The sequence below is a fragment of the Schistocerca serialis genome, chromosome 1, assembly GCF_023864345.2.
Source record: "Schistocerca serialis cubense isolate TAMUIC-IGC-003099 chromosome 1, iqSchSeri2.2, whole genome shotgun sequence".
Lineage (NCBI taxonomy): Eukaryota > Metazoa > Arthropoda > Insecta > Orthoptera > Acrididae > Schistocerca > Schistocerca serialis.
The window spans coordinates 370,676,547-370,695,334 of NC_064638.1; the positions used below are offsets into that span (position 1 = coordinate 370,676,547).

General features: G+C 40.4%; 1 protein-coding gene across 5 annotated transcripts in view; it reads right to left on the reverse strand.

Moving 5' to 3' along the window:
* The window catches only part of LOC126470560 (PAS domain-containing serine/threonine-protein kinase), a 426,440-nt gene that overhangs the window by 194,835 nt on the left and 212,817 nt on the right, over positions 1–18,788 (reverse strand). For 2 of the 5 annotated variants that reach the window (XM_050098509.1, XM_050098500.1), the window contains exons 1-3: positions 16,722–16,744; positions 16,166–16,220; positions 15,975–16,090 (exon numbers count right to left, since the gene is read on the reverse strand). In XM_050098509.1, coding sequence (XP_049954466.1) covers positions 15,975–16,090; positions 16,166–16,220; positions 16,722–16,741 — 191 coding nt within the window. In that variant the 5' untranslated portion in view covers positions 16,742–16,744. Of the gene's footprint in view, positions 1–15,974; positions 16,091–16,165; positions 16,221–16,721; positions 16,752–18,788 lie in introns of those variants that run through there. The other 3 variants (XM_050098526.1, XM_050098533.1, XM_050098516.1) reach the window with 3 other exon arrangements.

Sequence of the window (18,788 nt, forward strand, 5' to 3'; positions counted from 1 at the left end):
TGAATCATATGCCGTCGCGCACGCACCTACATGCCGCTCCACTCTGTCTAGCTACCACTACTACCCTCACCATGGCCCACATAAAGCAAACAGCCCTCAAGTCCACCGCCAGAAAGACGCTGCGCAAAAGCATCGAGAAGTCCCACCACTACAGGCCGGCCACAGTCTCCCTGCGAGAAATCCATCACTACCAAAAGAGCACAGAGCTGTTCATCTGCAAGCTGCCCTTCCAGTGCCTTGTGCACAAGATCATCCAGGACTTCAAGACCAACCTGCACTTCCAGAGCTCCACCATCATCATGGCCCTGCCGGAGGCATCCATATCAATCGTGTCACCATCACACTAAAGGACATCCAGCACGTGCAATACACCCATGGCAAGCGCATCCAAACGGCCCTGCGGCACCAACATGTGGCAAAAACACAAAAGAAAACACAGCTAGTGAGAGATGAGGCAGTAGCTAGGAAGAACGTTTTTGTCTTTACAGGGCTTAGGTATGGGTATGATGCCAACGTCCGGGAAATGTGGTCTCTGCCCAGATGCAGTGTACGTATTAAGCAGAAAGTGTTTGCCACAAGAGAAAGGTGCTGCAACATCTGAATGTGGACAGCATTTTACCCTGGGACAGAGGATCGGGATGAAGTGAGAGCATGATCTAGCTCCCTCATAGTAAAGGCGGCATTTTAGCACACACAATTCTGAGAAGAGCCTCCTCCACTTGTTTCTGATGGAGGAAGGCCCAAGGTGTTGGAGATAGCAGTAGGGTCCACGATGGCATTGTCTGCTACTGTCACAGGCCAGAAATTGGCAAATGGGTCTTGGTCCCAGAGAGCCATTGGACACACGACAGAGAAAGGGGTGGAACTGTTAAAAGAACTAGTGAATGAAATTTGGCTAGCTTTTTTGCGATCCCAAAGAATGTGACGACACTGCATGCATCCGTTTATAATGAATGCAGGACGACGATTAAAAACACGCAAAGCTCATTTCCGTGCACGAACTGCATTGCGGCGTACCTCATTTCACTAAGCGACTGGGACACACAGTGGTAAAGAGGAAGTGCGAGGAATGGAATGTTCTGCAGCAGTAAGGATAACATTTGTGAGATATTCCATGTGGTCGTCACAATTGGAGAAATCTTGTTCTTTGAAGGTCGCCAGGGAGGAGTAAAGCTGCCAGTCAGCCCTAGTAAGCTGCCATATGGGCATGCACGCAGTAGGTGTCGTAGTCAGCAAACAGATAGCACTTAGGAAACGGTCGCTCGTGTAGGCGTCATAAAGTACGGACCACTCAAGACGATGGCCAAGCTGGGCAGTGCAGAAGGATAAGTCCAAATGGGAATAGGTGTGTGAGCAGTCAGAAAGGAATGTGGGTGCTCCAGTGTTAAGGCAGAAGAGGTTGAGTTGATTATGAAGATCAGTCAAGAGGACACCTCTCTGACAGGTTCTGGGAGAACCCCAAGGTCGGTGTGCATTAAAGTGACAGAGTAGCAGAAATGGGGGAGGTAGCTCCCAGTAAGCTGAAGGAAGTCTGCCCTGTTGACATCGGATGGAGGGATATAAATGGTACAAAGAGAAAAAGTCAGGTGAGGAAAGAAAAGGCGAACTGCAACAGCTTGAAAATGGGTAGTCAGAGAGATGCACTGACTATGATCATCATCCCATATGAGCAGCATGATGCCCCCATGGGATGAAATGCTGACCTCAGGGGGTAGGTCAAAACAAACCGGGAAGAAATGTGAAAGCTCAAAGCGGTCATTAAGGATGCAATTTTGTTTCCTGAATGCAGACTACAAGGGGATGCTGCAATGCTAAAAGCAGCCGTAAATTCTCCTTGTGGGAACAAAGGCCGTGAATGTTCCATTGTAGGAGATTCATGATGAGGAGGAAATGAAGGGGTGTCACCTTGGCAGCTGCCGAGTGACAGCCTGCGAAGATTCGCTGCTACAGGGCACAGAATCAGGATGATCCTGCTCCATGAGGTCCACAGAAGCATCGGCTTACTTGTGCTGTCGGTCTGTGGAGTCTAACACAGAAAAATGGTTGGCGGTGCACACTGGTGACACGAAGACTGGCTGGGCTAAGGTATCACATGGCAATATCGGCGAAGAGGATCTTCGAGTCAGCAAAGGAGAATACAGTTTGCCTTTGATGGACTTCTTCGAGCCTTTCCGGTTGGCAGGGGAAGACTCAAATGCTGGTTGGCTAGAAGAACATGGAAAGTCTTCACGAGAGTACTCTTTTGTCCTTTCTGGCCTACCGGATGTGTAGCTGGCGGTTTCGCCCCTTGAGGCGATAGTTTGATGGCTTGCACAGCTGGACAAGGGGATGGCAATGCTACCTTGATACTGGGCAATTTCAGAACCTCAGAGCTAAATTTTAGGTCGGATGTCTGCATGGCAATGTCCTTCTTGGAGCGAGAGGCAGCAAGAACAGAACTATAAGTGTCAGACGGGAGAACACAGGGTTTGCGACTAGTCAATAACTTGGGAGGGACTGGGTAAGGCATTTTTTCCTTTACCCAGATCTCTAGGACAGCTGGCTCATCAAGATACATCGGACAATCCCAAGAGGAAGCAGCATGGCTACCACTGCAGTTGATACAGTGAAGACGGTGAGGCTGACTATTGCCCTTGTGCGCATCCCTACCACAGATTACACATTTGGCTGGGTGTCGACAAGATGTTCTAGTGTGGTTGAAATGATAACACTGGTAGCAGCGCATTGGGTTCAAAATGTACGGTCAGACTGTGATAATTTCATAGCCTGCTTTGTTCTTGGATGATAGCAACACACTATCAAAGGTGAGAAAAAGAGTGCAGATGGGCACTAAGGAGGAATCTACCTTTTTCATCACCCGATGGACGGCAATGACACCCTGATCAGAGTATGATCGGATTTCGGCCTTGGCCAGACCGTCTAATAGACTAGTGTACATAATACTACGGAAGAATTCAGCTTTGTATGGGCCCCGACACGAACAGGATAGCAATGGAGAAGTGAGGCGGCAAGCAGTAGTAGTGCTTGAGAATCAGAAGTAGTCACCAAAAGCAAAAGAGAGCAGGATGTCACAGGGCTGGCAATTGCATCAATACCTTTCTGAATAATAAACAGATTTACCGTGGCATAGGACTGACCGTCTTCAGTAGTGAAACCACAAGGAACCATGGTGCAGCTGGAAGGGTCTTCGAATCATTAGCCTCATTTCGTATACATTGATTGTGAAGACCATTTGCTCACTGCGAGAAAATCCCCCCCATGATTGCCAGTGTCTCTGATGGCGTGCTCCTTCCAACTGGGGGACCCCTTCACACAGGAGCACACCCGCCTTAGGTGACTGTTCACACCTCAGGTTACACATGACAGAGGGGCCAATTGGCAATTTGGGAAGGTAGCAGCTCAGGCAATTACCCCTCCCTGGGCCTGGCTTCTACCACGAGTTATGTGCAAACCCTACCTGTCGACCTGGTGCTGGAAATTACGCGTTATCCAGTGACCTGTTATGTGTCAAATGCATGAGCCAGCCGTCAGTAGAGCACAGGGAGGACTAAGAAAAGAGGAGCCTCAAATACTGAAGCGGAGGAACGAGAGAAGGCAAACAAAGAAAGGAAAAGGGGACGAAAAAACAGTGGTGAGCCTGTTCTTATGTCAGCAGCTGGACAGTGTGGAACATTCCCAACAACACCCCAGACAGGTTCCCCAATGGAAGGGAAAAAAAATAACAAGAGGATAGACATGCAGCATGGAAGGGAAAAGATGCTGCAAAGGCGGGGGCCCCGCTGCAGCCAAGCACAAACCCACCAAAGAGTGGCAAGCCCGGGGAGGTGGGGGGTTAATTTAATGAAAGTGCACTTATGATATACCCATAGCTTCTACATTATGTACTCCTGTTGTTAACTATTGGTGCAATGAATGGTAGGAACTGAATATGACATATCATGTGTCGATTGACAATCAGAATGCTCGTTCTTAATTCTCTATGGTTTATAAATAAAGTCAGTTGGCATTTTGTTCTATCAGGTTAAAATTTCCAGCAAAATCAGAAATAAGACATACAGTTAGGTTACTGTAAAGATGAATGTTTATCTCGGGCTAAGCCAAACATCAATCTATAACAGCAATAATTTTTTCATGTTGAGATTTGACAACTCTGAACTCACAGCCAAGTATTCACATTCCAACCCAAACTAGGCCTCGGGCTATGCCACCTGTCAGCGTCACCACATCTATTTTCTTACAGCTCTCAGATATCAAAAACTGATCATTTGCAGTCTGCCAAAAGAAATCACATTCAATGATTCCCGCTGGCTATCATATACTAAAGTGCTCGTCATTTATGACGGCTGCCGAGTTTAGGTTCTTTCTGCGCATCTGACGTCACAAAACACAGTCAGCCAATGAACAGAGAACAACGTTGCCAGAGCTTGACTGTAGTGCAGACCACGGACGAGTGCCTTCAGTTTTAGAAACGTTCAGTCATAAATAAAGTGATTGAACAAAGGAGTGTCTTGATAGCAGACTTTTATAGAAAGTTTGGAAAAAAGCATTCTTTATACCAATTGCTATTAATTAATTAAACCAAACAAGTAATAAGCCTCCTAATTCAGGCGATAGCAAGGAAAGAAAGGTGTTTGTATCATTCTCACTAACCGCTTTTTCGCAATAAAGAACAGCGGTAATTGTTTATTTCCTATTGTACTTCGACGACACGTGAGTAATTGATAGTCATACCAACAGTGTTTGTCGGTATTTTGCATGATATTTTAAAGTCCTTCAAGAGTTGTATTAAATGTTGTGCTGCGTTAGCGGAATGGTTAAAGTGTTTGGCCACGAAGCGAAAGGTTCCGAGTTCAAACCTTATTAGGTACTTAATATTTTCTATATTTAAAAACAATATCGATGTGTCTCACTTCATGAATTTTATTCGTTTGAATGTAATTTTCTGAAATTTCTAATGGCAACTATACGCTATGGACTTTTACCTCTGCAAACTCTTCAAAATTTCGTGCAATGGTTTACTGCATCTAATGCTGCACAATAACTGTGTTGAACTTCAAAACAAAATTAAGTCATTTATGGGGAGAAGATATCAGTTTAGAAGATGTGTAAAAATCAAATTTTTGGGCCAAATAGTATTTGTGAAATCGAATGATAAAGTGTGTCAAAGCAGTCGAAACACCATGTGTCTGCACAGGCGAGCAGTGCAGTGATGACAAAATCATGCACTGCGCGGAATGCGGAGGGCACGTCTCTGTAGCAGCGAAAGGGTTAATGCGGCCGTGGTGGCTTTACTTCATAAACTGCGCGTTCCCCCCTAAACGTAAGTTTGCGAACTATAGCATGGCGCTGCTTCTCTTGGCGCGTGCAACTGGCAACACAGCAATCTCCCGCGTCTGGGTGGGCATGCGCGAACCGCCAAGATAAAAGAATTGAACTATATCACCCAATTGGCTGCAACTAATGGAAACTAATTGCCAACAGTAGGATGCAGCCCCATTTTAGAATTCCATAGCATACACAATGTTAACAGTGAAAAAACGAGTAGGAAGGGGCTGATCCAATTCATACATGTCTGGATTGGCCAAGTGCCAATGCATATCATCCCTCTGTTTTGACTGCAAAAGACTAATAAGTGAGCAATCAAAACTACAGCAAACCAACATTCTCATACAGAACGGGAACATCAACTTCATTACAGTTACGCAATAGCAATATGAAGCAATAACAGTTCCCCCAGCTTTAGATGTGTTGTGCTGAAATAAATAGGCCTCAGACTTATCCCAATGATAAATGTAGAAATGCATTTTATTTTGCTTCAGACTTCCAAAGAATAATAGTTTTTTATCTCACTGTGTATACTGTCCGATTGTACGAGAGTAAGTCAAAAATTATCCGCACTGTTGATGTAACTTCTTACATTATTCATACGGTCCTCTGTCCTCTTATTTTATTGTTATGCTGTTGTGGTCCTGCTATGAAATTTTGATTCTAATTCCTACCTTTGTCTTCCTTTTGTTGCAGATAGACCAAGGACACCAAAGAGAAGTTTTCACCAAAGAGGAGCAACAAGTGGTGATCCAGTTCTTGTGGTCGGAAAAGTGTGTCAGGGGCTGCAAGCCATGAAAGATGTTCGGCAAAATATGGGAACAGTTTCTTGCCACAACAGAGTGTCTATGAGTGGACTACAAAATCCAAAAATGGTGACAACTGTAATGCATAACGAAGAAGCCAGACAACCATCCACAGCCACAAATGACAACAGTGAGTGTGCAGGTGGCATAGTTCTGGTAGACAAACATGTGACTATTGATGAAAGGGCACATCATCTGCAAAATAGTCATGGTTCTCCCTATGAAATCATCCACAACAGACTTGAGCTTCATAAAGTCTGTGCAAGATGGGTCCATAAAGAAACTCACTCGGATACCTGCAAAAAAACATTTGGATAACTATTATAATGAATGTGATGGTTTCTTAGACAGAATCATCACTGGTGGCGAAACATGGATCCACCACTGTGAAATGGGGAGTAAACATCAAGGTATGGAAACAACCACAACTGTCCAGCAGGAAAAGTTCAAAATCCAACCATTTGCTGGAAAATTTATCTTCTTTTTTTTTTACGTGCAAGGCCCAATACTGGAACATTATCGGGAGAGCGGCACAACAATAAACACTGCGCATTACAGTGAGATGCTTACTGACGGGCTAAAGCCTGCAATTTGAAGCAAATGCCAAGGACTACTGTCAAAAGGTGTGTTGTTAAATGACCATGCCTGTCCACATACCATTGCCCACACTGCTGAAATGCTCTAGAAACTCAAGTTTGAAGTAATGGCTCATCCTACATATAGTCCTGATCTTTAGCCTTTCAACTACCACTTGTTTGGTCCACTCAAAGAGGAACTAACAGAGCTTTAATTCACCTTGGACAAGAAGTGAAGGCACCAGGAACTTGGGCAACAACAGATCAAGTGCACTAGCAAGGGGACTATATTGAAAAATGATGTTAATGCACATGTCCTATTTGTATTGTAATAAAAGGTATAGCTATGTTGCAGATCATTTTTTAATTCCCCTCATATAAGAAAACTAGTGCTTGTAAGTGCTAAATTACAGTTGCTTGACCAGATTTGTGAAGCCTTTATGTAGGAAGTTATATGTAGATATTGGCTCGTGAGCCACTACTGCATTTTATGTAGCAAATTAGTAATTTTTTGGTGTTCTCATGTATGAACAAAACAAGTGTCACATAGTACACCCAAACAATATCCATATTGGACCAAGTATACGCTCTATAAGCCGTTAAACTTAAATAGATACTCTACAAGCTACTTTGATGCTAGTGACAAGAGTAGTTCCCACTGTCCCATTTATTACGTTTACCGTGCCATTCACATATGGAATGGCGGAAGAATGATTGTTCAAATGCCTGTGTGTGCACTGTAATTGATTCAATCTTGTCTCCTTGGTCCAAACAGGAGTGGTTCAAACTCTGTAAGTAGGCTTTTGCTTGATAGTTGTTGATTCTCTTCAAGGGCATGCCAGTTCAAAACCTTTCTTTGTACACATTTGAGGCCACAGATAGTACTATACAGCATGCATCCCACACACTTAATATTCTAGGATGGGTCGCACAAGTGGTTTTAGCAATTTCCTTTGAAGAATGACTGTATTTCCTCAGTATCTTACCAGTGAACTGAAGTCTGCCACACTTTCTTATAGGTAACTGTACCACCTGCAAAAAGTCTGCAGTTACTATTGCCTGCCAGAAGAACAGCAAGGGTCTCAACCCACTTTCTTGGAGCATAGGTGAAATGATTTCTGCTTCTGTTGATGGCTCAACATCCAAGATAACATGGTGTAACTTCCCCACTGAGAAATCTTCAATACAGTCATCAATTTCATTTGATACCCCATGTTTATTCTTTAATGAAGCTGTACTGAGTAAAATGCTTTTTGTGAGCCATGCACTAACCAACTGACCTATACAGCCACGACTCTTGACTTGCCCTCCCAGTGCACACTCCACAACATTCATTTACAAAACAATTCCATATTCTCCACAATATTGTTCCTTCCAGTAGTGCTAGTCCTGCATGGAACGCAGGAGAAGGTCTGTGAAGCTTGGAAAGTAGGAAATAGGTACTCAAGAAAGTAAAGCTGTGAGGCAGGTCATGAGTTGTGCCTCAATAACTTAGTGGGCAGGTGAATTGCGCATTAAATGCAAAGTTTCAGGTTGTAGTCCTGGATCAGCACATTGTTTTTATCTGTCAGAAGTTTCCTTTTGTCCCTATTGCTCATGGATGCTTTTGATAAACTCTCAGCAGGTGTGTGACTGTAGGGACGACAACCCCACACATTCACAACAATGATACAAGCTACGGACCCTTGAAGAGACCAGTGACCTTGCTGTACCTGAAACTGATCGTCTGTGCAACTAAAATAAAATGTAAGCATTACTAATTCCTAGAATTTAATACAGGTTGTCACAAGGTAGAGCGTGCTTGCTTCGAAGCCTCATTGTAAATAAAGGCTCTTATTTTACTAGATGATGTGATGTCTTTTTACACATCACTTTAATCACACTTCAACCATGTTCAAACAATAAACTAGTTTGTATGCCACATTGATCTGCTTAACCATCTTAATGTTGAGTGGTTCAACATTTGTTTCCAATTTGCACGGTTGGTACAGCTCACTAATTTCCTCAGCAAATACATGGTAAAGGTATACTACCAACTTTTAAATGCATGAATAACAATCTACCATAGTGGCTGCCTCAATTTGAATTAGAATATCCTTTCATTTTGTCTATTTCACTACTGCACAGTTTCTACTGTATAGCCAATTTCAAGTGTACGGTATAAAGAAGCAGACATGCATTTAGGTTAAAATGGAAACTTCCATTTCTTATACAATGTTAAAATGCAGAACACTATTACACTTGCAAGCAGTATGTTACTTCAATGGTGTCATGTTTCTTTTGAAGCACAGGCACCCAAATGCATTTTAACAATGTATGGCTTATGTAAATTTGGACTGTAACCGAACATATCCGTTTGACTAGTTAGGCAATATATTTGAAAATGGCTACTTGACAAACTGTGCAAACAGTAAAAATAACAAAATAAAAGAATATTTTAATCCCAATTATTACAGTCAGAATAGAAGATTGTCATTCAAAAAATTATTTCGACTGTGGACTTCTGCGTCACTAAAACAACACAACTAAAACAACTAACACACTAAAACAACTGAGCTACCAACGCATGACACAACCTGTCCTCACAGCTTAAATTCTGTGAGTACCTCACCTTCTACAGTACAGTTTTAATCTGGCAGAAAGTTTCACTTTCAAACTATTTCTCTCCTATTCACCTCTCTAACAGCATGCAAAAAAAGATCACTTATATCTTTCTGTGTAAGCTCCGATTTATTTTATTACTATGATTATTCCTCCCTGCGTATGTGGGTGCCAACAAAACATCTTCACACTCTAGGGAGAAGGCTGGCAACTGAAATTCCATTAGAAGATCCTGCTGCAATGAAAAATGCCTTTGTTTTAATGATTGCCTCCCCAGTTCACATATAATATCCACCGTGCTTTCTCCCCTATTTTGTAATAGCACAAAATGAGCTGCCCTTCTTTGAACTTTTTCTGATGTTCTCCATCGATCCCAGCTGATGTGGATCCCACATCACACAGCAATACTCCACAAGAGGACATAAAAGTGTAATGTAGTCTGCCTCTTTAGTAGACCTGTTGCATTTTATCAGTAATCTGCCAGTAAATTTTAGTCTTTGGTTTGGTTTACCCACAAAAACCTAATGGTTACTCTGTAAATCATATGCAAGTTCCTGGCAGAGGATTCATCGAACCACCTCCAAAATAATTCTCTATTATTCCACACTAAGAATGCACAGAAATAGCTAACATCCATATTTCTCCAGGTGGTCTCCCCGTATTTTATTATGCTGATCGTTTCTCCCTATGTAGGTTTCTGTCAACAAAATATTTTCGCATTCAGAGGACAAAGTCGGTGATATTACTTTTGCAGCAGACCTTTGTGTATAGGCAGATAAGATTATTCAAAAGTGGTATAACATCCTTACAACCTATGAATGAATTTGCTAGTCTCATGATGTCACTATAAAAAGTTATACAGGCATACTGTCCATATCAATTCCGGCAGGCTAAGAAAAATTCTTACCTTAATAGTCTCACATGTTATTGAATTTAGCATATGTTAAAATGAAGGACTAAGCAAGGGACACACAATGCTTTTTGTTTTCTCCAAAAAAAATTTCTGCTCTGAGATACAACCCTCCAAAGATGACACTGCACATACCATTTTGAAGCGCAAATTTTGGAAACATTTTAAAATGCTGTAGCCCTGGAACAGTTCTGGATTTTTGTTGGTTTTATTTATTTATTTTTATTTGGAAGATTATTGCTTTATGATCACAAAGAAATCCTCGATTTGGTCTTATCTGTCAAAGTCCTTTTACTATAGTGTTCTGAACTTTTTTATACGGTATGGATATTTTTCCAGTTGATTAGTACCATTCCCTGAAAAGGAGAGCTTCCACTTTTAGGTTGATATTTTGCCATACATAAAATCTGTTTTATTAGGTCACATTATCACGTAACAGGTTTATAAAAATGAAAACCTAGCCTTATTTAACATAATTTTAGTTTTGAAAGATGAGTAAGAGACTCATTTTTCAAGCATTTTAAATGGTTCCATAATGTATGTGAAAGGTCCAAAGACTTAAAGGTTTCAATTTATACAACTTCTGTGCACTCTGTTTTGTACTGAAATTAGCCAGTCAATGAACTAAAAATGTGTTCCACTGCTTCAGTTACCTTCCTTTGATATAGAGTGATGCCTTCCTGTTGAACCAATACGAACTGGAGCACTTAAGATCTTCGAAACATTGTGAACAGAAAGTGGGCACTGATGGAGTTGTTGCTGTCCTTCAGCTGGAAACCTATATTCAGCTGCTGGTCCATGTGGTAGCATAAAGTTAACTACATTTCATTTAACTCATAACTGGTGTCTATAATGTCTGCAATCCACAAGTCAGTCATACACACATGCCACAAACATCCCCATTCTCAGGTCATGAATCTGAGTACTATCCTGCTGTTTCTGAGGTGTTGGCCAAATTAACGAAATATCTTCTTTTATCTTCTTTCTTGCTTTTTAAAGTGCATGCAATATGAGTTCACCCATCACTTTGAGTCCAAAAATGTGTCTTCTGAATTCCTTTCACAGGAGTAGTTAGTTTGGACCATTCTTTTTATTCTGCTCACCGAATTCTTCGATTTCCTCTTCGTATAAAAGAATGAAGGCTGTGGATGTGTAAGATTTCATGATTCTCGTAAAATCCTCAGCATTCTGAATCACAGCAGTATTTGCTCTAAAAAATTATGTTTTGTAGCATGGTGCTTCAGCAGGTCTCCTACACCACACAAGGCCCCTTCCCGTGACCAGTAGCACTGTATACCCAGTCAGTTGGGACAAGCGACTTACTCAATTCAAACAGACGGTAACGATTTTTAAAATGACTAGGAGCACCATCAGAAATAATGATTATCTTCTCTGCCCATTTGAAGTTGAAGAATTTTGCACACTGCTAGCAAAGCATGGGTTAAGTCATATCCTGTGTCATCAATTATAACTGGAACATTTGAGACCAGTTCTCAGCAAAATCACAGTGAAGCACTAAACATAGTTCTTCAGCCTGTACACACACTTTCACTTCTGCAATGTGTTGCTGTTGCAGTTTCCTCTGATGCTGGTATGTTACTACTTTCACTGACCATTTACCCAGCTCATCAATGAAACTGTCGAAGACAACAGTTTATCTTAAATAGTTTATTTTCCTCCCATCGCATATGTAATATCTGCAGAGTTATCTGCTACATCTTCCAGGCCAAGTGTCTGTAAAGACAGTCTTCCCTTTCCAGGGCAGTCACTACATTCTTGAAACAAACAAGTCTCTCACTTTATGACACAGGCTACTAATGGCTTCACATGCCCAACCAAGGTGTCATATGTCAAGTGCTCCAGTTAAGTTCTTCACAGATACCACACAAAGTTCAAAATTTGCATAGTACGCACATAAACAGACATCTCTATGTGGGTGTGGAACTACCTACTTAGGTCGTAGTGTATAAAATTTTGATCTTCCAGTATGTGAAGTTGTATAGTTGCTCTTATAAATTGCAAAAGTTTCTTTAATACTGTGAGTCTTGTACCTCTTCACTTTCATAACTTTTTGACCTTCAACTGTTACAGTTAGTGTCTTTTTTGTTGGCACAATGATGAGTAAAGTCCCATTTATCTTCCAGATAAAATGACTGCACTATTTGAACTTGAGCTGCTTCTAGAGGATGACCATAATAGGGATCTGGTCTTTCAAAGACTCCTTTTACAGACCTCACATTTCTTGATTTGTCTGTCATGTACTTTGGTACTGATGGAATGTGGTTCAAAATTGTTTTTTGAAAATTTCTCTGGAATAATAGTTAAAACTTGCACGTTTTCACTATAAGATGCAAAATATTCAACATCTGTACTGATATTTGTGAAAAATATCTGGGAAGAGGTGAAAGAGTGCTTTGATTCATTTTCTTCTGAAGATGGGATTTCTACCTTGAATAGTGTGGTCAGTTTTGTTGTAGTGTATTCAGCCATAGCTTTCGTAATTTCTCTGCACTTTCTTGATGCATAGAGCTTATCACTCTACTTCACTGACCACGGTTTCTTGGCTGGGCTAACACCTACCTCTGTAGTTCACTGATTCAGGGTATTTAATTCTTCCTCTATTGATGCAAAATCTGCATCATCTGCAGCATGGGAAGCTTCACCTTGTTCTGACACTATCATTGTTGTTATTCTGTCAAAACATTTACAACACAAGAAGTTGTTACTGGAAACATCTTCACTTTGAAACAGTCTTCAAATGAGAACATGTATTCCCAACCAGAACAAAGTCTGGTTGTTTTGCTTGTCTTGATATATATCACTCTTTTATGGATATGCAAATAATCAGTACACTTAACTCTCCCCTGGCCCCAGTCAGAAGACATTTCAAACAGTCCTTTTCACAAAAAACATTGCAACTGTATCAACTGGCAAATTCCTCACAAAACACAGAACTCACTGGATGGTCTCAGATTTCTTAGCAACCTCCTCAGTAAACAAATTTGCACTGAACAACTACAATACAGTAACCTGCAATGAACAACCACGACAAAGAAACTGACAGGAAACAACAACAAAGTGTAAGAAATATCTACAATAATGAAAATGAAAAGAAATAACGGCAGCAATGAAAGTGATAAGAAATAACTGCAGCAATGAAAGTGATAAGAAATAACTGCAGCAATGAAAGTGATAAGAAATAACTGCAGCGATGAAAGTGATAAGAAATAACTGCAGCGATGAAAGTGATAAGAAATAACTGCAGCGATGAAAGTGATAAGAAATAACTGCAGCGATGAAAGTGATAAGAAATAACTGCAGCGATGAAAGTGATAAGAAATAACTGCAGCGATGAAAGTGATAAGAAATAACTGCAGCGATGAAAGTGATAAGAAATAACTGCAACCTTGAAAGTGATAAGAAATAAAAATAATCATTGTAACAAAAAAATTAGTAGGAAACAACTTCAGTGAAGACATACATCACCCTTGAAAGTAAAAAAAAAAAAAAAAAATGTTAAAATGAAACCTGTCAAACTTAAAAGTGGAAGCTCTCCTTTAGAGAGAATCTAACTTTCCTGGGTTGAAATTTAAAAAAAATGTAAATTATAGAATCCAACAGGTGACAGTAAAAGAACTATGACAAAAAAAAACCACCTAACAAAAAACCTAGGCAACAGAGGTACAGCATTTAAAAAAAAAATTCCGAAATTCGCACCTTCAAAATTGTGTTTGCAGTGTCATCTTTGGAAGCCTGTATCAGGAAGTTTTTTGAGGAGAAAAAAAAACGCATTTCTTCCTTACTCCTGAATTTTAACATATGCTAAATTCAATAACATCCGAGACTATCAACGTAACCCCCCTGCCTGAAGTGATATGGATTATACCTATACCATTTTTAATTTAATTTATGGTCCTTGTCCTTTCCTCAGCTAGAAAAACAAACTGTTTCCAGAATGAAATATCACTCAGCAATAGTGTGACTCCAGATTTGAAACTGCCTGACAAACTGTGCGCTGGTCCAGAACCTAGAACCTTTGCCTTTTGCAAGCAAGTGCTTCATCAACTAAGCTATTCATCAAGTGCAATTTATGGCCCACTGTCACAGCTCTGATTCCTTTCTTCTAGCAGTAGAAGTCCCAGAAGATACGCAGTTATGTTTGGAATATAGGAGAGAGGTATTGACAGAAGTAAAGCCAAGATGATGGGTCACGAGTCATGCTTGGATAGCTGTTGATAGAGCACTTGCCCAAAACAGGCATGGGTTCCAGTCCAGGAAGTTAGAAAATACTTTTGTGCTTTACAGACTGTAGAGGTGTGGGCTGTCAATGTGTATCCAGAAATGCTTTCCAATGTTCAGCACGAGCCAACAAAACAGGTGATAACTGTGTGGGAACTGAGGAAGTGCTACAAATGGCAGCCACCAGTTCCCTTCACTCGATGCACTGAAACATCGATCGCAAAGATACTTTTTTTAATGACTATTAACTTTGAATTAGAGCGGAATAGTTCACTGGTTCGAAGAAACTTTTCCTTTCACAAATGAGGGTCTGCATCTTCAACACCACTTTAGCAAAGAAAATGAACTGTCTACATTTGTTCTGCGGTGTTGACACTTGTTTGCTGCAATGGATTACATCTGATCACAGAACTGTACTTTGTGCCACATACAATTCTTATAAGGTAAGCAAAATACTATTTTTCTTTTCGTCAAAAACCTAAAATCAACCACCATCTTTGCCATTTACTTCAATCACCAATGTCACCGAATTTTCAGTGAAGTGAAATGTGAGTTTGTTAATTACAATATTTTCCTCAGTGTAACTAAAAGATACAGTTTAACCGCAGCAGTGGACTTTCCAATCAACAACTACATGCTCATGGAAGACAATTTCAGTAGATGGTTTAAACTGTCTATTGAATGTGATCAGCAGCAACTTTTAATGTTGAAAAGCATATTTTGCAACAATTATTCAAACACTCAGTTTACAAATGGGTAACCTTCTGTAACACTATACATCTTCATCCCCAATGTTGTCATTCACAAAAATGTTGACATGTGCTTCGGTGCATGATCGGGAAAGGAACTGAGAATTACACAAAAATCTTCTGTGTACTTCACACAGGCTCACACCACTTTACCGACAGTTCTCTAGAATTACATCACAGTGTCTCCCAAGAGACAGCTACCGAATGACTACCCTAGGGGTCGAAGTGTTTACCTAGGATCAAAAATACGCAGTTAGCTGGCAGCACATTCAAAATACTAGAGGAAGGAATGTTACATTTAACATATCTTTAATTTCAAAGCACACTGCACAAAGATGGAGAAACATGTGCAGGTCAAAGAGTTCATCATTTCTCGTTATTCTCCTGCTGTTTTATGTTAAAAATCCCTTCTACCTTTGTGTATACTTCATCCACAACAGAGCAAGATTTTGGACATATCAAATTATGTTGACGCATGCATTCACTTCGTTCATATATCATTAGGTCAAGAAGATTACTCAACATCAACAAACATTATTGTTGCTTCTTACATCAGCTTCGCCTACATTAACACTTCAGCATACACACTTCCTTTGCAGCACTAAACGAGTCAGAAAAACCAAACGAATTTCCTTTCATAGGCAGGCTACACGTATATTCAGACATCTCAGCTTTCTCTTCTCTTCCTACTCATTATCAATAAATTAGCGAAGAACATACATTGTCTTAGTTTATATACTAAGTATACAAGAATTTCGACGATACGAACCTTATTCTGTCTACTGGCGAAAGATAGCATTGTAAGCCATGTTCTGCTATCTTTCTGATGCCACGACCTGTGGCATTTTGATCCCACTTCAGTATTTTCTGAAAAGAGAAACCCAACTACGTTCATCTATTTGCAACACAACTGTTCCTGTTTCATGCGTCAAAAGGAAAAAACAACTGTCATAAGATTACCCGTTCACTCCTTGTTAAAGTCTTCGGTGTATTCCAAACCACAGTTGTGGGTGATCTGTAAAATTCGAACACACACTGAGCAAACGTAAAATAAAAATTGGTGGATTTTTCATCTTCTAGTCCTATTTTCGTGTCACGTTAATAGCGACAACCCAAGAACAATTCTCATTTTCGGTTCATACCGATAACACCGAAATATAGCGTGAAAAATACTGAAATATTTGAAAATTCGCTTATTTCTCGACTTTTTAGATGGTATCAAAACACCACAGAAGTGTTCTATAAATATAATGTTTATTTCTGCTAAGAATTTCACGGACAGAACGCCTCCCTCTGCTAAAGATGTGTCTACACAAACTGATCAATACGGCAGCTTCGCGACCGCGCAGACTGTTTGGAGTTGGGAATTATTTTCTATTGCTAGCAAATGAATTTGGAAATTTTCACAGACTTTCGGTGTTATAGGTAAGAAGAAACAACTTTAACGTGCTCAAAACTTGGAATTTAAAGATCCTTTACAGCAAGACATAATCAGTAACTCATAATTTTACGTTACCCATTTGAAAATTCCGCCATGTTTCTACAGCAGTCTATCAAACACAAACTGTGCTGAAGTCGCACGATACAAATCAAGATTCTAATGTCTCTGACACCACAGCTTATTCCATAGCAGTATGTCAGCACCCTAAACCCATTCAGATATAGTTATTTCATTACTCATAAACGACAGAAATATTTGTCATTGTTGAAATTTAGATGAGTGTACAGTGAACTAAAATGACCTAAAGAATTTGTACATTTTAAGGATAACTAGCATTGTTATACAACTCAATATTTCATTACGCTGAATACACATTAGAAATCAGTAGAAAAAGAAAACGTTCAAAACACATTAAACATGTATTGCAGATAAATTCTTATATTAGATTGTGAAGGACTGAAATATTTATTAACATAGACGATGTAATCCAGTACAGTAAGATTTGAAAATGAATATCACATAATCTCAGTTATAGGTAGGGCAAGTAGCAAGCTACAATGTAAAAGTATAATATTGTGAAACTGCAGTTTGTCTACAAAAGAGCCCACTTAGGGATACATCCCTTTTGCTTTAGTACGTGGGATCTAAAGGATGTACAATTAAAAGAGCGCACTAGAAACATCGCAAAGATAGTTTAACACTGGTGGCGGAGGTGTGTTTATAGCCATACAAAATGCGATAACATCTTGTGACAGTTGTAATGCTTCCGAATGCGGAATAATTTTGGTGAAGACAAATATTAAAGGTTTATCAAACACGGTCATGGATGCGTTTACAGATCCCTGCTGCAGGAGCAGCAGTGGTGGAACATTTGAATGGAAACTTGGAGAACATTTCACGTAAATCTCCTGGGCATATTGTAGTATAGGGTGGAGACTTCACTTACCATCTAAGGACTGGGAGACTCAAGTGATTAGGGCAGATAGCAGGAACAGGGAGTGGTGTGAAATTGTTTTGAATACCTTACATGAAAATTACATTGAGCAGTTAAGGGGGGGCAAAGACAGGTGGGAAGTGATACCAAGGAACAGGGGCCACAGAAACAGAACAGTTTCTGACACTTTCATCATTGGCACAAACAACAGATTTACCTTGTTGCGTCAGTCAACTAATGAAGAGGATCAAGTAGATGTAAGTGTAGTCAGCACTAACAGACTTTCACTAGGAAACCAACTGTATCAAAAAATATAGAAAGTAGGAGGAAAATTCTATTGTTAGGTAGTGGCCATGGAAGAGATGTAGGCCAGATCTTGCACGAACAATTAGGTGACCGGTACCACGTCACAAGTATTTTGAAGCCCAGAGCATGTCATAGCCAAGTGATAGAGGATGCACGATTATTGTGAAAGGGTTTTACAAAGCAGGATCATGTTCGTGATAGTGAGTGGAGCAGGAAACAGTGTTGATAGGGATCAGGGTTACAACATTGAGTGTGACCTGGTAAAAATAGCACATGCAACGAAATATACAACTGTTAAGTTGGTTACTGCTTTCATACAGTGTGGTTGGCCCCAATTGAACAGCTCTGTAAGGAGGGTCAGTATGTATAAAAAAAAGTAGAAAGTAGGAGGAAAGCTCTATTGTTAGATAGTGGCCATGGAAGAGGTGTGGACCAGATCTTGCACGAAAAATTAGGTGACAGGTACCACGTCACAAGTATTTTCAAGCCCAGAGCACATCATAGCCAAGTGATAGAGGATGCAGGATTATTGTGAAAGGGTTTTACAAACCAGGACCATGTCGTGATAGTGAGTGGAGTGGGAAACAGTGTTGATAGGGATCAGGGCTACAATATTGAGTGTGACCTAGTAAAAATAGCACCTGCAACGAAATGTAAATTGTTGCCTTGGTTACTGCTTTCATACAGTGTGATCGGCCCCAATTGAACAGCTCTGTCAGGAGTGTCAATATGGAGCTAGATCAGCCACTTCAGGCGACTACTTTGTCAGGCATAGGTTTGGTTCCTGTTGATGGTATTTGTAGGTGGGACTTCATAAGACATGACCTGCATCTCATAGGATATGGAAGGGTAAATTGACGGAATGATAGCGTCATCTTTAGAGGGGTTGGGACTGAAACTCA